Source organism: Trichosurus vulpecula, chromosome 1 (assembly GCF_011100635.1).
Source record: "Trichosurus vulpecula isolate mTriVul1 chromosome 1, mTriVul1.pri, whole genome shotgun sequence".
NCBI classification, from domain to species: domain Eukaryota; kingdom Metazoa; phylum Chordata; class Mammalia; order Diprotodontia; family Phalangeridae; genus Trichosurus; species Trichosurus vulpecula.
This window is the reverse complement of record NC_050573.1, coordinates 241,071,220-241,097,663: the sequence shown is the minus strand read 5'-3', so window position 1 is coordinate 241,097,663 and position 26,444 is coordinate 241,071,220. Positions and strand designations below refer to the sequence as shown.

General features: G+C 38.6%; 1 protein-coding gene across 1 annotated transcript in view; it reads right to left on the bottom strand.

The window, feature by feature from the left end:
• Positions 1 to 24,431, bottom strand: part of GREB1L (GREB1 like retinoic acid receptor coactivator) — a 128,666-nt gene extending 104,235 nt beyond the window's left edge. The window contains exons 1-5 of the mRNA XM_036764687.1: positions 24,275 to 24,431; positions 23,867 to 24,064; positions 13,023 to 13,199; positions 6,610 to 6,786; positions 2,577 to 2,699 (exon numbers count right to left, since the gene is read on the bottom strand). Coding sequence (XP_036620582.1) covers positions 2,577 to 2,699; positions 6,610 to 6,786; positions 13,023 to 13,199; positions 23,867 to 24,064; positions 24,275 to 24,431 — 832 coding nt within the window. The remainder of the gene's footprint in view (positions 1 to 2,576; positions 2,700 to 6,609; positions 6,787 to 13,022; positions 13,200 to 23,866; positions 24,065 to 24,274) is intronic.
• Between the last annotated feature and the right edge of the window lie 2,013 nt (positions 24,432 to 26,444).

Below are 26,444 nucleotides of genomic sequence, written 5' to 3'. Positions count from 1 at the left end.
ATTTTTTAATGCCTCCTTAGTCCAAAGACCTTCTCTCTCTCCTACTCTGGTTGGACTCACCAAGAACCACATCATTTGAATTTCAAAATTAATCTTTTTTAACCAACAGGGTATTAAAGGTTAAAACAAAAATCCACTTCATCAATCCTAAAGAGAAGATCACAGAGATAGAATCACTGAGAAAAAAGTAGCATAGGCCAAATCCTGTTCTAATCATCTCACTGTAGCTGCTTCAAAAACAGCTATGTTTGGCAGCAATACATTTAATTAAGTGATCTTCTATCTGTACAGAGCTCTGACTCTGAAAAGCCTCATCCCTTGCTCTCCAAGCAGGATCATGCTGGTAAAATATAATCTATTCATTTCTGAAAAAGATCCCACGAGTAAGATTCCGGAACCTTCCTAGATAACTGACACTAGGTTTTTAGAAAACTTCTCTATAAGAAAGTTTTCCTACATAAAACTTAAGTCCTTTAGGTAGACTTTGACTTTCTCTTTCTGTCTCTGTCTCTGTCCCTCTCTCACTCTCCTTGGAAAGAATGACCACTCTTCTTTATATAACTAATTACTTCCTTCAGGGCCTTTTACCCTTGTCTTCTCCAACCTAAATGATCTCAGATGCTTTTGTTTCTCCCCACTCCCTTCATTATTTTGTGCCTATCTTAAGAGCCCTCTCCTCTATTATTAGGAAGGCCAGAATTTTATACAGTCGTTATGTTGGTCAATCAACATTTACCGAGTGGCTACCATCTGGTAGTTCTGAAAAAAATCAAAGGGGATGGTACACTGAATGACTACTTGGACTGATCTCTTTATACATTCCTTGTTTCTTGTTAATTTTTTCCTTTGTTGGTAGCAGGTGGGCTTTCAAGGGCCAGGGCCAGGGTCAGTTTTTACCCTTTCCATGTATTAATATGAGAATGGTCATAATTTATTCTAGGAAACTTAACTCTATCTTGACTAAATCATTTACATGCTGCTAGAAAACCTGCACACTGCTAGGGTTGGGAGCTATGAAAACCATATCCCTTTTATTTTCTTCTCACATCCTCCAAGTGTGAGGCAAAGACAAATTTCCCAGGATTCTGTGATTCATTTAATGAGGAAGGGTCTATATGATAATTTAAATAACCAGCTTTACCTGATTCTCATTACCCTTGAAGACAATCGTAGAGAATTGATAGACCCCATCAACATTTAAAAATTGGTTTACAAGAAGTATATAAGATTAAAAAAACCCTATGTATTTTGTTTTGATTTAGGCATATATAGTCATATCCATGTATCTACAGTCATATATATATGTATATACATATATATATGCACACATATATTTTTACAGAAATTTCTTGCCAGTGGCTATATATGTGTGTGTACATACATACACACACACACACACACACATATATGTATATATAAACTTCATAGAGTTTCTTGATAGTGACCATCCACTCAAAACTACACATACACACGCATAACGCATAATGCATATGCACAAATGTAAGAAGGTATGTTTGTATGTATGTATGGCATGGTATATGTATATATACATGCATCTCTTTTGGTGCAAGGAATTCCAGTTTAAAAAAATTCCCTCTACTAATATAGATTGACACCTACTTTGCAATTTGAAGTCTTAGAGAGTTTCTAAAAGCCTGAGTTCCTACAACCTGTATGAAAGAGACAGGACGTTGACCTGGGTCTTCCTGATTCTGAAGGCCAGTTGTCTATCTAATGGACCACAATGCCATTTTCAGCTTATTTCTTAATTGTCAGCACTGTTTTGGTGGATGGCCATTAACAAGAATCTATCGAGTTTTGGGTATACATGTGTATGTATTATATAACTTTGAAGTTAAGTGACTTGCTTAGGATTACACACACATATGCACACACATACACTTCACAGAATCTGTCAATGGATATCCATTCAAATCATACACACATATATGTACATATAAGCATATATTTCCATATAAATATACGTGTATGTGAACACACACACATATATATATATACACACACACATAAATAGGAAAGAAGGAAATAAGTATTTATTAAGAGCCTACTATGTGTAAGACACGGGTCTTATACACTGAGAGATCATATACATGATATATACCTATGTGTGTGCGTATGTCTGGTGTACATAAATATGATTTTATAGGCATAAGGAACTCTCAGTGAGGAAATTCCTCTCCCAATGCAAGCATACAATTATTCTACAACTTGCCCAGGGTCACACAATATTTGTCAGAGGGAGGGACCTGATCCTGTAATTCAGGTTTTACTGACTCTGAGGTGCTCTCTAGGCAGGGAAATGCATGCACAATACACTTTTATGCTGTACTACTAATATTTTCTTAACTCCAGACAATCAAAAAATAATAAATCAAGCCCTGATGTAATGCTTGCCAACTTCTGAGGTATAAATGCCCATGCTGAAAACAGAATCATTGGCTCTACTCTGGTCCAAGCTAGCTCTGGCACACCTACATCCACCTATAGCTTGTGGATACCTCTGAGAGAATGCACATCAGTATACTGCAGATGTAAAAGAAAACAATAGCCCATACCTGTTTGTGCGAATCCTGATTTGTATCCATTTGTTGTTCCATTTTCTGGGGTTACTGTTGATGACACTGAAGAATTTGGTTTAGCAGAGTGGCAAGCAGCAGAGGATTGTCGGCTTCTACATTCTAGAAACGAGTAAGAGCCACAATGCATGAGGAGACACGGGCCCGGCTTTTGGTGATGTAAGTGACAGGGATCTGGTGGCAATGGCTGTGAAGGTTAACACCTGACTGATAACATAAAGAGCTGGCCTTCAAAGGGTAAATAATTTCATCTTCATAAATCCTCCATCCCCTGACCCTGACCCCCACAGAACGAATACAAGGAAAAAATACAAATTACAAATTCCTGTAGTCCACTATCATGGTTAAAAGGTAAAGGCTTAGAGTAAGGGTTGTAGGGGAAGCACTAAGCGCAGCTTAGACAATCTGAGCTGTATTTCTGCAAACTCTGCTATGTTCATTTTTATGAATCAAGTTGAGCCTCCTCTGTGGGAAAAGGTCAACAGATCAGCAATTCAGAAAATCTCAGTAAGCTTTCAAATCCCGCTTAACCTTATATCTGGGGATGATTCAAATACACGCCAATGAACTCAGTCAGATGATTGGGTGTGGCAGGGAGTGTTTTAGGCCTTCCCACTCAATGTCAGCTGCAGAAATTGCAAAGCCCTAGACTTCTAGGCATGCTGAATGCACATCAAATCGGCAGACAGATATCCAATCTGATTAATCGTATCACATCAAGTTTCATATTAAGTGAGTTGAAATTAATGAGGTTTTAATGAAACCCTTCTAGAAACTGTGTGATGAGACAAGGTCAAATACACAGTGGTAGTCTGAATTGCCACATAAATGTTTCTAGTCACAGGTCATGTTATATACCCCATAAATGGTCATATATAACAAAGGAAAATATAGTGGGTTAGCTAGATGAACATTTATTCCCCAGAGAGTTCCTAAGTAAACCAGATACAGGAATATGTTTGAACACACCCCTAAGGTTTCCTTCTACTATTATGTGCTACAGTACCTTTCTCAACCCAGATTCTGATGAAGGAAAAAAAATGTCAATATAGCACAACAAATTTCTGATCTCAAATTCAAAATGGTATCCAGTATACGTGTGTGCATGTATGTGTATGTGTATGCAAACCCGTGACTTCATTAGTGTAGTCTAGACCAGAACTCAGATCTTTCGACTCCAAGACCAGAATAGGACAGAGAGCTAGAAAGATCTGAATTAAGTCCTGCCTCTGACAAAGATTGGCTTTGTGAACCTGGACAATTCACTTAACTTCTACTTTAGACACTTCTCTATGTCTTGCCAAACTCCAACCCTGGATTATTTCTAGTACCTACCCCCTTTATTTTTACTCACCTGCTGTTAAACGGATATGCAAAAATCAGGAAACCACATTGACTCGTTACACTCCAAATCTAATCCCTATCTCAACTGAGCCCTTACCATAGCAAACTAATTGTTTTATGCCTGTCATTAATTTACTATCCCATATACATATTTGCATCTAGTACTAGCCATCTCCAGGGCAGGGTGTGGAGGAATGGGAAAAAAAATAAAAAGTATATAGCAAAGAATAAAAGAATTTTAGAAGGAAGCATAGAAAGGAAAGGAGCTTTGAAAATATTTATAGTTTTTTAAAGAAAGTAAACAATGTGAAACATAAATTCATGGTTTTATAGCAAATCCTCTTTTTATGTTGTGCTGTGTACATAGACATGTTCTTTTTTCCTTTATGCATTTAAGTTCAAAATGACTAAAAAAATGTAAAATACTTCTTGAATTCAATAATTTTTTTTTTATTAAACCACTAACCCCAGCATCTATTCTATACCTTCCTATCCTTCCTCAAACTTCTCCTGGCCTTACCACCCCCAACTTCTCAGATGAGGAGTTCACTTCTATTTCAGTGAAAGAAATTGAGGCCATTCCCCGAGAACTCCTCTTCAATTCACATCATTCAGACATACTGTCCAACTATCTTGTCTCAGATGAAGATGGTCCTTTTCATTGCTAAAGCCAACCTCTCTACTTGCACTCTCTCTTCCCAAACTTCCTATTACTATCAAGAGAATCACTATCCTCCCAGTTTTCCAGGCTCATAACTGCAATGTCATACTTGACTTCTCTCTTGTACTGACCCCACGTATCTAATCTATTGCCAAAACTGTTTCTACCATCAGAACATCTCTCACATACACCCCCTTTTCTCTACTCACATAGCTAACACCGTAGTTCAGGTCTTCATTACCTCTTGCTAGGACAATTATAATAGGCTTCTAACTGTTCTTCTGGCTTCAAGTCTTTTTCCCACCTCAATCTGTCCTCCATTCAGCTACCAAAGTCATTTTACTAAAGCGTAGATCTGACCATAGGGCAGCTAGGTGGTACAATAGCACTGGGCCCAGAGTCAGGAAGACCTCAGTTTAAATCCAGCCTCAGACACTTACTAGCTGTATGACCCTGGGCAAGTCATGTCACCTCTGTTTCAGGTTCTTCATCTGTAAAATGGGAATAATTAACAGCACCTACCTTCCAGGGTTGTTATGAGAATGAAATGAGATAATAATTGGAAAATGCTTAGCATGATGCCTGGCACATAAAAGGTATTATATAAATGTTAGCTATTATTATCATTAATTTATTATCCTCCCCACTATCCAATAAACATCAGTGGCTCCCTATTAACCCCTCCTTCTGTCTGTCTCTCTCTCTGTATATACACATCATATATTCGACATATTCTATTCAGATTTGATAAACCAACCAGGAAAAAAAGTCCTATTGGTCAGAAAAGTTTTTAAAAATCTTAAGGTACATTTTAAGATGGATACACCAGAAAAAAAATAGAGGTGAAATGATCTTAAGTCACAAAACAAGACCACTTCAGATGGAACTTCAGAGGAATAGAAAAGACTGTTAATTTTATTTTTACTTGGATTTCTGGAGCCACTCAATCTGACTTTTCTAAAGCAAAATTCCTCGGCTTGATTTTAGCCAAGCATGGTCTCGAATACAGCATTCTATATCACCATTTCATTAAGGTGTTCCCAAAGCCAAAACAGAAGTTTTCAGATCTGGAGATATAAGAGCTACAGCTATTTCCTGAAGAAGTAAATGACATGACTTCCAGTGCAGCTCTGTGACTATTGGAAAGGAGCCATTTATTAATTTTCGATGCCACAGTATTTGTTGTCTGCTTAAAAAGTAACAACTACACATACATTTAGCCACAACAAATGAAAGCATTCAGGAGAGGTATTTTTGGAAGAAAAAGAAGTCTTTCTTTTGAAATATGCAGTGAATTAGGACTGTCACACTTTAACTGCAATTAGAACTTCTGGCTGAAATGTGGCAGTTCTTATCAAATAAATAAAGGCATGACATTTGAACTAAGCTTCATTTCTGATAAAAGGAGATACTTGAGAAAATGCTTAGCACAGTGCCTGGCACACAGGATGTGCTAGAGAAATGCTTATCCCATTTCACACACACATACACAGACATACACACAGACACAGACACACACACATATACACACACACCTGCTTTGCACATCGCTTGTCCTTCCTACAAGTTTCTAAAATTAAAGGCAAGGCAAATTATTCATATTTGGTGACTACAAATGTTAACTGAATACCATTTTTCTTCAGAAAAAAATAAAGTGTGTAAAGTTTACTGGAAATAGGCTGAGATCAGTCTGAAATAAAAAAATGCAAGTGTTTCTGAGATATCAAAAGATTACTGCACAGATAACAGTTATTTCAACAACATCCTTCAATTTATGGAAATGAGACAGATTTTGAAGTTTTGGGGGGGGGTGGCTAGAAGGGCTGAAGTTATCCCCAAATACACAACTATATACATACCTCATTGCTAGACTAATAAGCACACCTGAAATGTGGACCTGGGAGGTCTACCTATCATGGTCATGAAGTCCCTGCTCCTCTCTCCTCCCTCTACTTTGCCCCGCTAGCCAGAGGAGCTGCACATGGAGCTGAATCTGGGCCACCTCACCTTTCCAACAGATAAGAGGCCCCTTTGAAAGGACACCCTGGGAGCTTCTGACTAGGTAGTACTTTAAGTGCTTCTGCTTTTTGGGCTGCGTGGTGAGCTTCAAGTTAATATGGTTGGAAAACTCCGTGAAATACCGAAATCCTCTTTCTCCACAGCCTATGCAGTTTCCAGAAAACCCTAAAGGTAAAAAAAAAAAAAAAAGGATGGGAAAAAAAGTGGTCAAACACAAAACAGTTATTCTACTGATATACCAGGGATGCTGGGAAGGGAGAAACAGAATGGATATGGCGTGTAAACCAACTGGATAGATGAAAAGAGAGAGTCAGCAAAGTCAAATGGGCATTTTCAAGGTTTTAAGGCTGGTGGAAGTGGTGGTGGCCCTGGCACATAGGTGGCACAGCAGGTTAAGAACACCGACCTAGGAATGAGGAATTAGTTCAAATTCCATCTCAGATCCTTAATAGATGTCACTTAAACCTCTCTCAGTCTCAGTTTCTTCACCTATAAAAGGAGGATAAGAATACCACCTACCTCCCAGGTTTGTTGTGAGGATCCAATGAGCCAATACATGCAGCACTTTGCAAAGCTTCTAGTGCTGTATAAATGCTACAATGATGATGATGATGTCTAAAGAATAGGGTTTGGGGACAAAGATAATAGGATTGGTTTGGGCTTATTGACTTTGAAGGATAGGGAAATATCTGGGTGGAGAATGAAGGCGGAAATGTCCTCTAGAGTGCTGAATATGCAGCTATGGAGTTTGGGAAGAAGGTTGGGACTGGAGACAGATCTAAGAGTTTCATGAGGAGAGGTGTTAGCCTATATGGGAGTGAATGAGATAATTTAGTTAGCTTGATTTAAGAAATTTAGGTCTTCAGTATACTGGAAATATAGTTCAATAATAATATATGCCCATAAACTTTACTTACTTCTCATTGCCATTTTATCTTTCTGATTTTTCTACTAATTAGGGGATCACCATATTCTTCATTTCCATGGTGGATTTTTTTGGCGGGTTACCATAGATCAATATGCTTTAAGTACAATCTCTTAGATTATTAGGAAATTGGCCATAACTCCAGATTATCTGAAAAGTTTTTAAAATGCTGTTTTGGAGTGCTTTAATGCTTGTCAAAATCATCCATCGGAATGATGTACTTCTATAGTTTAAAGGCTCATTGGCATAGGTATTCTCAACCCTGGCTGGAATAAGGCATACCCAATCCACGCCTTCCTAGGCCATGTATTCCTTGTCCTTCCATCAATCCCAATGGAAGATCTATCCAATGTGGAGAAGGTCTTACTCTATGTCAAGGGCTCTTAACCTTTGTGTCATGTCCTCCTTCGGTAGCCTGGTGAAGCTTATGGGCGCCTTCTCAGAATAATGGTTTTAAATGTATAAAATAAAATACACAGGATTACGAGGGAATCAAATTATATTAGAATAGTTATCAATTCAAAAAAAGCTTATGGATAAGTTAAAACCTTCTGCTCCAGGTCTACTGCCATTTCAGAGATATTACTGCCATATGTATTATCTTTTACTCTTGCTACACAACCAGGCCACCCCCTTTTTTCCAAACACACACATCCCTGAGAAGATCTTTTATGCTACTTTTCATGCACAATCATGACCAGTAACATGTGGCAGCTTATTTACACTCACTATGCATTTTTCCATTGCCCTTGGGATGATACACAATCTTGATCCCTCCGAGATCATGGTGTTCCATGATATGTAGCCATGAAGCACCACTAGAAAAATACTGATGTTAAAAATAATGGTGGTGTAGCGAGAAATGGCTTGGGATCATTAAAGGAATTGTGAAATTTCCCAAATGAGATTCAACCTCATCTCCTCCTCTAATTCAGTTCTAAGCCTAGTTCATTATTCATCTGCAGTGACTAGTCAATTAATCAATAGTCAACAAGCTTTTATTAAGCATCGTCTAGTGCCAGGAATGATGCTAAACACTAGGGATTCAAATCTGAATAAGAGATATAGTCCCAGCCCTCAGGCCCTCAAGGAGCTTACAGCCTAATGGGGGAAGGCAAAAGGGAGCAAAAAAAGAGTCCCTCCTCCTCTCCCCCAGGCTACTTGGCCTAGGGGAGGGAAGAATAAGATGTTCTAGAGTTGCAACCAAGTAGGAAAGCTAATGGATAATGAAGAATTAGCTAGAAAGTTCCGGGCCCTCTCTAAAGGATGACTTTGAGATGAGTTTATTGCTCCTCCCTTCAATCCTCCAGCCAGAGGGGAAAGGCAATTAAGGGTGCTAAGAAAGAGTATCAAAGATTAATCAATTTTCATGATAATGAGATTTCAGGTGATGAGGTAATTATCCAAGATACATAATCTAGGAAATATGCATTCTCCATTCACTGTGTTTTTTCTTTTGTGGATTGTTAAACCAATGTTTTGAGAATGGCTGTGAATACCATTGAGAAAGCCTAAGCAATCAGCAAAATGGCACACTCAAATAGGATCATGGGGAGAAACTTATGATCTCTATGGAATCTTTTTTTCCCACTAGACATCACTCAAGACATTTTGTCTAACATGGGACAATACCTTCGGTAAGCATGCTTTCCTGTTTTATGCAGTGCATGATACTCAAACTTAGACAATTGTTGAACAGCTCTAAGTCTGTTGTTATATCTCTTAAGGAATATTTTATTATCTTAAAACATACATGGGAGACACCGCATTGGAAGAGACCTTTTCAAGGTACAGTTTGTCCTATGGAACAAAACTTTCTTGTAATGATTTGTAATAAATAATCTTTTTTTTTTAAAAAGTAACCAACAAATAATAACCATAATGGAATCTGGATTTCTCTACATTTTCCCCTGCGTGACTGATGGTTGATAATGCTGTAGAAAACTGTCTAGGAAAACCAATGTAGATTCCTTTTTCTCATATTTTCACCATGTCTATCTTTCATAGATACAGAGGCCATTCTCATAAAGATTTTATGTAGATGAGGTAGATAGGTTGATTGTATTCTATGCCTGCTTGGTCACCTTCTTTGACAATGTGATCTGTAATCTTTTCCATTTTAAAAAATTCTTCTCTTTTTGAAATATGTTGAAAACTATTTCCTGGGAGTCTTTAAAATTATGTCATCTCCAGCATGGATTTCTTCGTTATTGTCCAGTTCAGCACCCCTTCCCAATTTCATCTTATTTCTACATCCTTGTTTAGGATGTCAGGTATTGACATGTTAGAGTACAAATATATTTCCACTGTCATGGATGATAAGAAGAGATCACTATAGAAACACTGGCCAATTCACTTCATTTCATGACCACTTGATATTCTCCTAGCAGATTCATCTATAAATATTCTCAAAATGATCCGGCTTAGTTGGGTCTTACATAATTTTATTTAGGGGTGTTTCCCCCTTCCCCCCCTTTTTTACTGTTTTGTCAAATAACATATTGATCATGATCTGTCATCTTTCTCTGTAATATAACTTATTATATGAGCTTTCTTCTTAAACCAGTGTTTGGTTTGGTAATCAGGTCTCTGTTTAACGGAGAAATAAAAAATTAGAAAGACAGTTTCTAGTCTCTTTTAGACTTCTCTTTTAATGTTTTTTAATGTTTTGGCCAACTGTTTTATGTCAGCTAGATCTCTTGAAGAAATCAAATAATAGAAAACTTAATTTTATCCACTTCGCATCTTTCAGAGTATGGATTATTTAAATAGGTTAGGCTGGAGCTATAATTGTATATAGCCTGTTGTAGTGGAGAGAGTGAGAGCGAGAGAGAGAGAGAGAGAGAGAGAGAGAGAGAGAGAGCTGCTGAATTTTGAACCCTGACTTAGATACTTATTACCCGTGTGTAACCTTGGGCAATTCACTTAACCTCTCTCAGACTCAGTTTTGTCACCTGTATAATATGATATTTTATGTAGGCAGGGCATCTAGGTAGCGTAGTGGATTGAGTTCCAGACCTAGAGTCAGGAATGCCCTGGTTAAAAATCTGGCCTCAGACACTAACTAGCTGTGTGACCCTGGGCAAGTTACTTAACCCTGTTTGCCTCAGTTTCCTCATCTGTAAAATGAGCTGGAAAAGGAAATGTTATTTCTACCACCTTGACAAGAAAATCCCAAAGAGGTTCAGGAAGAGCAGGACAGGACTGAAACAACTGAATGACAGCAACGACAACAACATATATGTAGGTAGTGGTGTACAGGAGCCTGGCTCAGAGCCAACTGTTAAATTTTCAGTGTGTGCACCGATATAAGTGGAATCAGCAATGCTACAAATCAGGACTTGATTTGTTGTACTGCTGATTGTCTAGACTTAAGAAAGGGATGGAGAAAATGAGTGCCGCAGATATAATTTAAAAGTGTGTCCTGCTATACCCTCACCCAAAGCTGGGTGCAAGTATTTACCAGCGCACCACTGTATGCAGGTCTCCTACATGAGTCCTCTCCTGATCCTCCCAGTTGCTAATGCTCTCCATATCACTCTGTGTTGACTTCATGTACATTTTATATTTACTTACATGTTTATGTATTATATTTTTCCAATGGAATATAACCTTCTTGAGGGAAGGGGACCTTTTAGTTTCTCTCTTTGGGTCTCCAGTACCTAGCATGTAGTACACAGTAGGTGCTTAATAAATGAAGAATTTTAAATGAAATCATGAATATAAAGCTTTTTGAAAACCTTAACGCGCTGGATGCACATTTGTGTGTACATAAAAGGCAGCTATTATTATGTCTCTTCTCATTATCATTGCTATTGACCTTTGCTCTGATGACGACTATACACAAACAGATGTTATGTCATTTATTAAAGGCATACTGTATGAGTATGTGTGTGTAGATATATATGTATATATATATATGTGTGTATATATATATATATATATACACACACACATATATGTGTGTGCATGCATACCACCTACTACAGATACAAAGCTAAAGACTGAACAGTCACTCCTTATAGGAGCTTACATTCGGTGTGGGGAGAACTCTGATCACTAGGAAGATTATTTTGGCATCCACATAGAGCATGGACTACAGAAGGGAGAGAGACCAGAAGCAGTGAGGTGGTTATTACAAAAGTTGAGGTAGGACTGAGGAGGACACAAGGTAAGGTCTTGATTTTGTGAGTGGAGAGAAGGCTACATATATGTGAGAGATAACAACAAAGATGACAATTGTATAATGATCTATTCTGGCGATACCTTCTTTGACCCTTCTATGATAGATTCCAAGTAGAACATTTTCAGATATACAGAATCGATAATGGCGGAAGAAGCCTTAGAGTCTTCTAGTCCATTCCTCAAGCTTTGGGGAAGACTCTTCTTTTAACTGTTCCAATGACATAGGACTATATTATTTTTAAAGTCCTCCAATGAAATTCTACCATACTGAGAAACGATAAAAGAATGTTTTTGAACTTACTTTTGTTACTAAGTTTGAAACTTACAAAAGCCTGATTAAACAAATCTCTTAGTTCAGATAAATATTCTGAGAACAGAGGAAAGCTAAAAATATTAAATAATCACTATTCTTGTATAACTTTTTTTTTCCTAAAGTGAATTCCTCTTCAAATGGAGGGATTACCATATGTATGTACATATGAGAGACAAGAGTGTGGGATAAAGACTAACCAACTGGTTTGGAAGGCTCCATGCACATATACAGGATTCTGGTTATATGCGATCACCCCACCCAGGCAAATGTACATTTCTAGGAATATTTATAACCTGTTACGAAGGGTAGAGAGTACAAGTTTCCAAAAACTGGATGTGGCAGAGAATAGTTTGTATCTAATGACCTATATCTGCTGAGGGGAGGGACAAATGTGACTGTGGATAAACCTCTGGAACCAGTTTATCTCTGTGGTTCATGTTCCAGTGCCTTCCCTCTTAATTATTTCCTATTTGTCCTGTATATAGCTTACTTGTATATATTTGTTTACATGTTGTTTCCTTCACTAGATTGTAAACTCCCTGAGGGCGAGTATTGTTCTTTGCCTCTTTTTGCATCCCCAGCCAGTTCCTGGAACATAGTAGGTGTTTAATAAATATAGCGCTGTTGACTACTTTCTAAAAGACTGTTATGCACCAAAAAAGGTTAGGTCACTCAGCTCTGACTTCTATTCTGACCATCTCTTGGTTGCTAGGGTATCCTGCTGTATATCCCAAGACTGGGAAATTCAGGGTAACCATATGGCTGATCCTGAACACTTCCCTACCTTGTTTCTTTTTGCTTTATTTAATTAATTATACTCTGCTCACCTTCCTGTGATAACTTCGCTGGCTTCCTCTTCCTCAGCTGGACCAATACAATGAGTAAACCTACTCTTCTTTATGTAACTGTAATCTTAAACAAACGTGGATTTGAAAAACTCTTGCTAGCAAAATGTTCACAAGAGTTCTAGATACTCACCTAAAAGTGCATTTTTTCCATGATCATCTGGCAGGAATCTCTTGTCTACAGCACAGACTAAAATATGTTCGGGAAGATTTGGAGACTTGGCACCCACTAGCAGGAAACCTGCTGGGATCTCAATTTGTTCCATACACAGGGTCACTAAACGTAAATCTTTTCCTGCTTGACAAAAACCTAAAAACAGCCCAAGAAAGGAAAAAAAGAAAAACAGGATAAAAATTTCAGGAAAAATAGAGTTTTCTTTTTTTAATAACCCTTCTGCTTATATTGAAGGTCAAGAATCAATGCCTAAAGAGAACAGGGTATGCCACTATTCAACATTAAAATACAGGCCTCCATAATGCAGGAAAACATAAGTCTAACATATCTGAATGGGAACCCATCTGATCAGCTTCAAGGCAAAGTTTACGACTTACATGACCTTTTTTGACCTACGGAGGGAGTTCAACCTGTCATTCTTCCTGTGTTCATTCCAGGCTGGCATCTTCGATGCCTGACCTACCAGTAGCTCCTAATTACCCCTTGGCAGTCTGGTAAAAACTATGGAACCCTTGTGAGAATCATATCTCTAAATGCATAAAATAAATGACAGGATTACAAAAGAAACCAATTATATCAAATACAATTTTTGTGTATATACATACGTCTATGTGTATGTATGAAACAATTCACAGACTCCAAATTAAGAGCCCCTGCACTAAATGACAATGCTATGTCACTAGCCAATAAGCATTTACTTAGTGCCTATGACACTAAGGCACCCTGGGGATATGAAGAAAGGCAAAAGGCAAGCCTTCAACTCAAGGAGCCTACAGTCTAATGGAGGAGATAACATGCAAACAACTATGTTCAAACTATGATAAATTGGAGATAATCAACAGACGGAAGGCACCAGTGGTAAGAGGGATCAAAAAAGGCTTCTTGAGGAAGATGGGATTTTAGCTGGTGCTTGAAGGAAGCCAGCAAGGTCAGGAGGTGGAGATGAGGAGGGAAAGCCTTCCAAGTATGGAGAATTGGAGCGCTGTATGTGGGGAACAGCAAGGAGGCCAGTGTCACTGAATGGCAGAGGACATGGGCTTAGGAGGAAGTTGGAGGAAAGGCAAGAGGGGGCCAGGTTGCAAAAGGCTTTGATGGCCAAACAGACGAACCAAACCTCATGTACTTTAATGAAATCCTCAAAATCAATACCTTCCTCATCCCTGCCCCCTTCCTTCTGAGGAATTTTCAAGGGTTAATAAATTGGAAAAATTTTACAGGGGATCTGAGTCAGATGGAAATAACAGAGAAATCACAGTCAACAACCTGAGAATCCAAGATTATCAGTGCATGAAGATCACTTGGAAGTGTAGGAAAAGGACTTTCTCTTCAAGTGAAGTCCTAACTCTTTTATGATTTTTGGATCAGTGTTTGTCCCTGTGTGTTATGGAGCCACTTGAAAGTACTATGGTGATTATTATTATTATTATTAGTAATAATAATTAAATCTTGGGTAGGTGGCATGAGGAGTGAATTCTAAAATCTTTCTCTATGAAGTTTCCATGGATACTATTGGAACAAGAAGAAGAGTTTCTCATCCAAAATCTTACAAATCATGACCTCAAGAAGGGAATACTAGGTCTCACAGAAGATAGAATGCTGGGCCTGAAGTTAGGAAGACTCATGTTCCTGAGTGCAAATCCAGCCTCAGACACTTCTTAGCTATGTGACTCTGAACAAGTCACTTAACCATGTTTGCCTCAGTTTCAGCATCTGTAAAATGAGCTGGAGAAGGAAACTGCAAACCACTCCAATATCTTTGCCAAGAGAACCCCAAATGGGTTCAACAAGTGCCTGATATGACTGAAAACAACTGAACAGTAACAACAAAGAATGGAAAGCGGTTAATTAAACATACAGCTTGTTGTTCAATCTAAATTGCAAGCACGCTCCCGAAATGTGACCTCCCGTGGCTTCTATTCAATGGACCAAATACAGCTACAGTAACGAAGTCAAAAGGGAATAAAAAACACAATAATCACTCCTGTGCTTGCTTTCCCAGAAAGCCAGTCCACCAGCAGCACCCAAGTCGCCAAGACAACCACAGCCACACTTCCACTGTATTCTGGAGTTGTAAATTTTCAAGAACGGGGTTCTGCAGCTCATCTCAAAACACACCAACAAGGGTAAGCTCACCTCACCATCCTTAAATAATGTTGTTCATAATGCCTCTGTGTATTGAAAATCCTGATATCACCACCAATAGCCATTCCAGCTGCTTCCTTCTATGTGGCTCTCCAGTTTCCATGCTAACAATTATCACCCCAGTGACACTCCTTTACCTCTCCTTCTCCTAGGGAAAGACATCAAGGCTTCTCTGGAAATCTCAGCAGAAGTCTCCTAACAAATATGTGGGGTGTAGCATGCTGTCAATTCATCATGGTACAGTTCTCTGCACTGTATCCCTTCCTGTCAATCAAATCTAAGATATCCTGTTCAACCTATTTCCTCTCAGGAATTGACCTGAACAGGTATTGAATGTTCCCGTACTTGCTATGGGAAATTCAATAAAAATTGATTAGAGGTTTAGATATATGTACACATACTCAATACCTGTTCAAGTCAGTAACCACGAAGAATAGGTGTTACAGGATTGGATTATAAAGAGGAGTGAGGGTGGTGTGACCACTTAATATGGTGAGGAGTACAAGGGATAGCATCCAAAGGTCTAACCAAGAACGTCTACACTTCATATAACCGTTGGGAGATTTCTTCAGAAAGAGTTGGTGAGGCTCTGATCATTTTCCCCAGGGGGTAGAGAAATGGAGGAACATCAGGAATGTGTGTATGTGTATATGTGTGTATGTATGCATATGTATATATGTATGAATGTATATATGTGTGTGCATACATATGTATATGCATCTATATAGACATATGCGCACATGTGTATATACACACATGTATACATACAAATGCATACATACATAGCTATATATAGCCTTCCTTTTCCTAATATTCCCTTCCTTTCTGTTTTATAGTTATATATAATAAACACATATAGTTATATATCTGTACTTATACACACATACACACATAATCGCTACCATTTATATAGCAAGGCAGGGTCCAGTCTCTTCTTGTGACAAAAATTACTTTCCATTTGTAGGCCTTGTTCCTAATTTCTCAAGGAGGGTATTTGCTCCTTTTCTAGTCCACCTCCCAGGCAGACATGGAGAGAAGTAACAACTACGTGAAGGAGTAAGTCTCTGAGGACAAAGTGTGCATCAATGTTCTCAAGCAATTTTTGTCACAAGAAGAGACTGGACTCAGCCTTGCTATAAATGTGCTGTATAGCACTGTAGGAACTGCTTCATCTTTTGGTTAGCACATTCCAAGTATTTGTTGATCTGAAGATCACAGGATTTACAGCCAGAAAGACCTTAGAGGTCATTCTCTTCAAACTCCCATGCCTCATTTTACAGATGAGGAAACTGAGGGCAGGAGGGGTCAAATGATTTGCCCAAAGTCACACAAGCTGAGGCAGGGCACCACAAATAAAACTGCATGCCTAATTGTTTTTGGAGACCATACTAGATTTGGGCTGTTATAATACACAACTGGGCAGTGGGGTGGAGAAGGAAGTGAAGGGGAACAATTTTCCCTAAAAAATGGTAGGCTACTTGGAAAATCAAGTGAGATGTACTAGAAAAAGTCATGAAACTTTAAGTCAGCATGGTAAGCTACTAGAGATCCCTTGCACTAAGGGTCTACAGCACTGGCTCAGTGGTTACGCCACTTGCCTATGTTTCTATGCACACACACAAAGAGTAACTGGAGTTTGGGTACTGAGCAAAGGCACTTCAAATGCTTACTTTTGGATCAGAAAAGTTTTGTTCATTCCCTCCTTCAATACAAAATCCTTGTCTTTAGGAGATGGGTGGATACTTTTGATAGAAATCTACCATCCCTAGAAAGCATGGCTCTCCTTCCACACATCTAGGTCACCAAGGCAACCAAGTCATGTTTCTCCACCATACAGAGTTATATCCATCTCTGCCTCGCTCCTAGCAACACTGCAAAACAAACGGTTGTGTGGCTAGTCTCAGAACACATCAGTCAAATAGAAGGCTACCTGGGCAGCCAGGTAGTGCAGTAGATAAAGAGTTCTGGGCCTAGGGTCAGGAAGACCTTAGTTCAAATCTGACCTCAGGCACTTACTAGCTGTGTGACCCTGGACAGACAACTCACTTAACCCCTGTTTGCCTCAGTTTCTTCATTGTAAAATGAGGATAATAGTAGCAACCTGCCTCCCAGAGTAGTTGAAGATGAAATGAAGCAATAATTGTGAAGTTCTTAGCATAGTACCTGACACAGAGTAAGCACTAGGTAAATATTAGCTATTAGTACTATTAAGTAGCTTTACAAGGCAGCAGAAATGTTACCGTAACATTCAGCAAACTACTATCAGCTGTTCCCTGTTACCTTTGCAGCCCAATTGGGTCACCCAGGTTCCCATGGTAACTCAGGATGAAAAGGCCTGTAGTCTATGCTATAGGAGGAGCAGGTGATGGGCAAAATTAACCAGAGAGCTGTCATCAAACATCAGAATGTCTATTGCCATGAAAGACAGAAGTAGATTTCATGGGATGTGGCCACCAGGGCCAATCTCCTTATTTTATAGATGAAGACATTAAGACCTAGGAAGCTTGAATGACTTGAATCCTAGGTGGGACTTGAACTCAGGTCCTCTAACTCCAGAACTTCTGACTCTTTTCACTGTGACACGTTTTTCTTGCTTTATTCCAGAGGCAAATTTAGGTCTGATGTGATTCAGTTTCCTAAACCTTAAAGAGTTAAGAGTCCAGGGGTAGGGAAGCTGTGGCCTCAAGGCCACACATGGACACACATAGAATGGGTTGCCCCAGCTGGTGGTGAGTTCCCCTCAAGAGAGGTATTCAAGCATCTCTAGATAGCCTCTAAGAACCCTGGCAACTCTGAAATTCTGTGATTTTGGAATGTTAGAACTAAAAGATCTTCTTAGAAATCATCTAATCTAACCTCATTTTAGAGATGAACAAGTGAGGTGGCACAGTGGATACAGCGCTGGGCTTGGAGTCAGAAAGACTTGAGTACAAACTGACCTCAGACACTTACCAGCTGTGTCACCTAAACCTGTTTGCCTCAGCTTCCTCATCTATAAAATGAGCTGGAGAAGAAAATGACAAACCACTCTAACATCTCTGCCAAGAAATTTCCAAATGGGGCCATGGAGAGTTGGACACGACCAAAATGGTCCAACAACAAGAAGCCAAAATCTAGAAATCTGTCAAAGATCATAAAGTTATCTTATCCAGTCACAAAACAGTCCAGACTTTAGGTCTTAGGCCTCTTAGTTCTCACTTCCCATTTTCTGATTTTCTGGCCATTCCTGCTTCCCCACAGCTATTACATCCATGTGGCCTTGATTTTCCAGAGTTCCAATTTGAAGAGGGGAATCTACTCTCAGCGAGACTTTGCAAAATGAATATTCTTTGTTAAACCATATGTTCCAATTTTTGGTTAGGAAAATGTGGTCACCACACTTATAAATTTCTCTTTGTATCATTCTCACAGAAGGCAACTTGGCTCAAGAAAAAAGCACGAGGAAAGGGTCCAAGTAAGCCTTACATCAAAAGAAATGTGGAATGAGCTTCAGGGTCAAGGATAGCTATGGAGTCAATAGAAGTGCCTAACCAGGCTTGTAGTTGTGACAGAAAGTAAGGCTCCTGGAGGTCAATGATGTTTAGAAAATTTTATTATAGGATGTTGCTTTGTTAAAATTTGAATTCAACTTCTCACTTTGGGAATTTGTTACCACGTGTCACGTGTATGTAGGATGTGACAAAACTCACTGAAGAGGAAATCACAATATAAAAACTTCAAGAATAGTATGTTATAGCCATTGTTTTAAATGAAAGGGGTATGTATGGTAGGGCAGGGAAGCTGAAACTGTTAGTCATCAGTCAAAATCTCAATGGCAGAAATATGAGGACTTCTTAGATGTATGTCCCCTATGTGTTTTTCTGTGATGAGTGTATAAAGAGCAAACATCAAATGCTCAATTAAAAACCCAAATCTCAATATTTAAAAACCTGATTTACTGGCTTACACTACAAAAGCAGCAGCAACTCAGATATACATCTGAAACGGTCCCCGAATGTGACCCGGAGTAAGGAGGTTCACAAAAGATTCACTCTCCTGGTGAGAGGGCCCTAAGGAAACAATCTCAGCTTAGAATATTTGCTGTATACACATGATGTAAGAAGACCACCACCTGCACACACAGATAAGAGTTTCTTTAGTTAGCCTTGCTAACAAAATACTTTCTTGGGAACAACACCGAAAAACAGAAAGCAGCAGAAAAAAAAGAAAAAAAAACAGACCAGGAGAAATCTAAATTTCTCACCAAAAAAAAAAAAAATTCTCTGTGTCAAAAGTAAAAGGGAGAGGGAGATAATAAATAGCTGTTAAGACCTTCATCTGCATTTCTTTGGGAAAACAATCAAGGATTTCACTTCACAGGAATGGATTTGCATCCTCCAATTATCTCCAACTGGAAGCTTACCGAGTAAGCTAAAAGCAGGGAGGGGAAAGTTTACTAAAACAGCTCTAAACACAAACAAAAGTAATCAAAGCCAGTATTCCAAAGTCAAAGATTTTCCTTGCCTCCCCACAGAAGGTATATAATCAATGGCCTCACAGTGGGGTACAAACCTGAGGTGGACCTGGAAATTTACATAAGATATTAGCAGCATAAATTTACATCAGAATAGCAGTTTCTCAGCAACTCATCAGGTGTTAAGTACCTGTTTATCTAATTGCCTCCAAAAATGGTCTTTATGCCCTAGGTAAATAGAAGATTTCTTGGTAAAGCTTAGGCTCTTCTTAATCACCACTAGTCATTATAATAACCTTTTATTTATTGCTACTTTTAACTATCAAAATGACAGTACTGCCGTATGGGTAGCATTTTTCTTCTGAAATAATTATGGGAAATTAGCAATCTTGCAATGAGGATATTCTAGCTTGGGCAAGCCTCAAAAAAGTGTCTCATTCAAAAGCTACAAAATTTACTTGTGAAACATTTTAAACCAGGAAAACTAGGGAAACAGAATCTTAAACAAAGGGGTTTGATGGTTCCCAGTGTGTGCCTGCAGGAATCTAAGTTGAAGACCAGGGTTTAAGGTAGCTCTCAATCTGAATTCCGAGCTTGACTTTATTCTCAGGAAAACATTTTGCCTCCCACTTTCTCACTTTCCTTATCAGTTAAGTAACTGTTGTTACCCTTACCTCTTGTTTCCCTGAGTAACTTAAAGGTAAGGCTATATATACATCAAGATTTGTAGCCTGTTCTACACAGATAATAATTAATTAACTACTGATCATGTTGATTAGTATGGAGCACACCTCCCTCCTAAAGTCTATGTTAAAGAAATCCTGACTAATCAATTACACTCCTAAGCCTAATCAATAATACTTGGAAGTAGGACCAAAAGAAAAAAGTCATTTCTAAGGGACAAGGACTATAGTAGCTCCACAGACTGTGGGTTACAGATTTACATTTAATTGTACCAGATTTTAATTATACATAAAAATCTAATAATTTAGTTATCCCCTTTGAGGATTATCTAGGCCTGATTTTCCACTTGTCTTTTGGTTATTTTATTTCTTCGTGACAAAGTGTACAAGGAGGGCCAGGATAAGCAAATAAAATTCCAATTGTAATACAGGTCTAATTTTTCTGGCCCTACTTATTAAAGTTCATCCCAATTGTTTTGCAGCACAAGCTTTGCAAAGAACGGTCGGAAGATATTTTTCCAGATGTTCATGTATCCACATTTTCATTTTGTTGCATGTTTTCTTTTCTTATCGAAGTGTGACTACAGAGGACAGAACAAGGACCAATGGGTGGAAGCCACAGGAATCGGATTTTCTGCTTAGTATAAGGACGGACTTAGTTACCAGCTGAGCTTTCTGAAAAGGGAACTAGCTGGTCCATAAGGTAGTGACTTCTCTATTTTTGTAAGTGTTCACAAAGAGACTGATGACTAATTGCCTAGGATGTGGTTGGGATTCATGCTTTGGTATATGCTGGACTAGAAAACCAATGAGGTTCTTTCCAATTCTAGGATTCTAAGACTTCTTGAATAACTACAGCTAATTCCAATTAATTTAATATATGAGGTTGTACTGTAGCCACTTTGTCTCGAGGGCCATGTTATAATAGACAACTGAAATATATGATGCTAAATGATGGGGGTGGCAGATAGAATACAATTTGACCTGCAGTATAAACAACTACATAAGCACTTTACAACAGACCTCTTCACTCTTGTTAGCATCAAGGCAAAATATTTGGCAGGAAAGTGGATGGACAGTAAAAAAATTTTAAAATTCAAGAGGTGGTTGTGGCATAATGGGAAAAAAAGCCCTAGATTTAGAGTCAGAAGTCCTAGGTTCAAGTCTTGATCCCACCATTATTTAGTCTGTGACCTTGGGCAAGTAATGTTACAACATTTAGCTTCAATTTCCACATATGTAGAATAATGACTGGCATTTGTACATCACTTAGAAAGTCTGCAAAGATCCCTAAAAATATTATGTCATTTCATCCTCACAATAATCCTGGAAAGTTGGGACTATTGTTTCCATTTTACAGATAAGGAAACTGAGGCAGACAGACATTAAGTGACTCGCCCAGGGTCACAGTCAAGTGTCTGAGGGCTGGATTTGAACTCAGGTCTTCTTGTCTCCAGATTCTCTATCACTGCATTACTTAGCTATTTCTACATTATGATAAAAATGCTTAATCAACTTACTTTACAAAATTAATTATTTCCATTCCCACTATTATAAGAGATCATCCAGTTAACTTACTAGAAAACAATTGTTAAAAGCAAAGATCTGATATTACTATTATTTTAGTGGGGGGGGGGGAGGTTTGTTCCTCCCCCACCAGAAAAATTGATGTAATAATGGAAAATATGGGGCAGGTAAGAGGTAACCAGGTATTAATATGATAGTAAAATACAAATCCAGTCCATCATTCATTTAAGAAGTGTGGAGGAATTTTCTACTTAAATTTTAAGGGCAGTTGGCCATTGGTTAGGAGAAATTTGGCCACAGCCCTGAAGGTCGTAAAAAAGCTAAGCCTTCTAAGCCCTGGAGAAAGTCTGGAAAGTCCAGAATTTAAGTCATTAAATTTAAATCATTAAATAAATTTAAGTCATTAAATCATGTCAATAAATAAATTTAAGTCATTAAATACAAAACGAAATGACTTAAACATAGTAAAGACTGTAGCTGCAAGACATTTCCCTCATAAGTTTGGTTACCCTATCACATAAAAATACGCAACATTAGTAAGAAGAGTAGAAACAAATTTAGAGTATATTGTTAGTGAGGAATCCTATGTAACCAAAGCAGCTCAAGTCTCCAATACTTGAAGAGCCTGGTGTCCTTTCTCTTCTCATTATTTTCTTACCCTGCTCTCCCCTGGACACAGCATCTTACTGAGCAGATCCCTCCGCTAACCTCCCTGTATCTCTTCATCCACAATTCAGCTCTTGACTTCTAGGGCTAGTACTCTCTTGAATCCACAGTCAGGCTTCTTCTGATCTATGAAGATGCTTCTTAACTTAAATGTCACTTCTCTGTGTCTGTGGTAATTTTGTACATTGTGATCCCAGCATCTCCAAGGGTGGGGGCAGGAGGGAATTTAATCTTCCCTGCCCCACCCCTCGACATTGAGGTATAGTATCTTGTAGCAGAATCACTGTCCTACCAAGAGATACTACATCTAACAGGGAGGGTATTTGGGGAGAGCACTCTGAGGAAGAGAGCAAAGACATACACTACCATCTGCCATCTGCCACCTGCCACAGACACTTCTCTGGAGATCCTGAGTAGTCCTGGAAGGGTGCTACATTAGTATCCTTTTAGGGGGCTACAGCCTCCCAAGGACAACCTATTCCTAATAAAACAGAATTCCTATGTATAGTGTAAAGCTGTGGTGGAAAACTAAAATAGAAACAGAAGCCACTAATCCATACTTACTTTTAAAATATAATGTTATCTCTGTGTTATTGTATTTTTTACTTATTTTGTTAAAATAATTTCCAATTACATTTTAATCTGGTTCCAGTACCACTGAGAAATGTTGTGGCCTCATGTGGCTGAGGGAGGGGGTAGGTGTTGAAACTGTGATATAATAGTTTTGGGCACAGACTCATAAATCTTGGGTTAGTGGTTCTACTATTATCTATCCATAATCCTTAAGAGTCTCAGTTTCCCTAACTGTGTAAATGGAGATATCATCTGCCTTACCAACCTTCTCAGGGTTATTCTAAAGCAGATGTTTTATAAACTTTAAAATTATGTATGTTGTTGTTCTTCAGTCATGTATGACTCTTTGTGATCTCATTTGAGATTTTCTTAACAGAGATAATGGAATGGTTTGTCACTTCCTTCTCCAGTTCACTTTACAGATTGAGGAACTGAGGCAAACAGGGTTAATTGACTTGACCAAGGTCGCACAGCTAGCATGTGTCTGAGGCCAAATTTGAACTCACAAAGAGAAGTCTTTCTGACTCTAGACCCAACACTCTATCCACTGTGCCACCTAGCTGCCCAGCAAAATACTATTTGGACACAATCTATTATCATTGTTACAGTTGTTACAATTTCTTTCAGCAGATACTTTTAAAAATCTATATGTAGGCCAATCACTTATTTCCCATGAATTCCCAACATATATTCATTATAAACAGAAACTAATAGTCTAACAGAAGAATCTAATAAAAGAGAAAGAAAATAAAACTCACCATCTGTAGTGCAAGACCCTTCTGGGGCAGGCTTTTGCGAATAGGGAATTGGTGGGCTATTTGAATCTGACATTTCTTCATCTTCATCTTCATCTTCCATTTCATTAACAACTGAGTTGTTAGAAAAGTCCAGACTTCCATTTTGAGTGTAGCGGTGTACCAGTTCTTTATCCAGTTCTTCCACTTTGGGTTTGACATCTAAGTAAGCAAACAAACTGGAAATAACATCATCTTGGGACTCATTGAAAAAAAAAAATCCCAGCAGAAAAATAAAATTCTCCAGAAGATATGTCTCAGGGAGGTGAGATAAATTCAAGTGATTGATTCGGAAACCTCCAACACTGGAACTCCTAAGTCTTTTAAGAGCAAGGGAGGTTACCATGTTGGTATTGAGTTTGGGGAGCTTACCTGCAGGAGAGAAGGGATGCTGGTCAGGGTCCAAATAGAGCTGAGAAAAAATTGGCCTTGGTACAACACTACTACATCTCAGGGATGCTTCTATTGAATTATGGAGCGCTTCTTCAAACCGGGCAGATTTCAGTTGCCCTGCATATGAATTCCCCATGATCTAAAATAAATACATAGATAGATAAATAGATAATAAAGGAAGAGTACAATTAGGGAGAGACTATATATGTAAATTCTATTTATATACACTATAAATTCTCTCCTGCAATTCCTTATTGACAAAACACATATATGGTTATATGACTAACTCTTGTATTCAGAGTTACTCTTTTTAATAATTTGTGGCAAATCTCTCAGGTTGTCGGCCCTTGGCAAACTTTACGTTGCTAGAAGAAGGCTGTCTCTCCTTCAGAGGTTCTCACTTAATGAAGGACAAACAACAACAACCTGCTTATTCCACTCCCCTACCCAGCTTCATGGAAATGTTACATAACAAGAGAAGTCCTTGGTATTATGGCAGCTCCTACAAGCACTGTCCGGTCCCCATATCACTGTCACAGCCTCACTAGAAGGAGAGAACAATAAATGATGACAAACTTTTCAGGCACACAGAACCAATGAGTTTTTATTTGTTGGCTCTGCAAATGGATTATCTTTATGGTTCATGAAGAATATATCAAATGAACTAAGTCTTTGCAAGTACTAAATACTACAAAAACCTCTACCTGTCACTTCTTGGAAGGCAGGTCCCAGACACAAAAGATGCATTCTCCAACTAGCACCGCTGAGTTGTGTTAGCTCATAATATACACTTGCATCTTTAAATGGAACCATGATCTCATCAGTGCAGATGATCTCTCCAATAGTGCAAAACTGAATATATGCATCCTGCCATACCTTCTCAAGCTGAGCAACTTTTGTTGATATTCCCCTGTAACTCTTTGCAGGGAGCTGACCCAACATGGCAGGGGGGGGGGGTCCTCAAGATTTCTAGACACTAGGTCAAGATCCTTTGATAAAAGCCATCTATTGGTCTTCAGTTTCATTACATGACCAAGTCACTTCAATTTCTGGTCATAAATCTCTCTGATGATATCCTTCACACTGCATTAGCAAATACACCATAGCATACTCATGCCTGCCATACAGAGCCATAGTTAGGAATTTCTGCACTCAAAGCTGATTCATTGAGGAAGGTGGTGACATGAAAGATACATATCCCTGCAGTCAGATGTAGTTTATACCAGGAGAGAGGGCAAATGCTCATTATGGGCATTGCAATATGAGATGATCAATGATAGACAATTTACAATTACTGAATTACTATAATTACAATTGCAATTCCTTCACAATTATTGAATACTATACAAACACATCCCTGTCTCTTGTTGGGAACCAGTCTTCATTTAGGTCCCTGGCCCACCAATGTCTTTGTCACTTATTTGTGTCTACAGCTACTTAATACAGTTCCCGGCACCTTGGAAGGCCAGATAAAAAGACAGAGAAGGAGCCAAGACACACAGGCAAGAAGTGAACCAACAGACAACAGTGTCAATAAAATCCAGAAAAGAGAGAGCATATCCAAGTAAAGTGGGTGGTGCACTCTGTCAGATGCTGCAGAGAGGTCAAGAAAGAAGGAGACTAAGAAAAGCTTGAAGGATTGCTAAGGTTTAATGAGTGGGTTTTTGGATTTTTTTTTCATTTTATTTTAAAGGATAGAGTATGTTTGTAGGCCAGCAGTAGTGAATGAAGATTAGCCAGAGAAAAGGGATGCTTCTGGCAACAGTCTGCTAAAGAAGACTGGGAGGGAATGGAAACAGAGATTCATGTAGACCTTAGTAAAGAGAAGGAACATCTGCATCACAGAATGGAGGAAAGGGGGTTTTAACAGAAGAAGGCTTTGAAATGTCGAGAAAGGGAAAAGAGAGAGCACACAGCAAATGAAACCATATTTTCTCAGCAAAGTATAGGATGAGGTTTTCAGCTAAAAGAATGAGAAGGATGGGCATGGTGTGAGAGACTTGATGAAAGAAGAGAAGGTATGGAATAGAGTAGACTGTGGGGAATGAGACAATCAATTCAAAAGAATAAAAATATTGCCTTACTGAAGGGAGAGCCCCATTGATATTAGACGAACATAAATTTTTAGTTGGCCTGGTAGGTTTTCCAG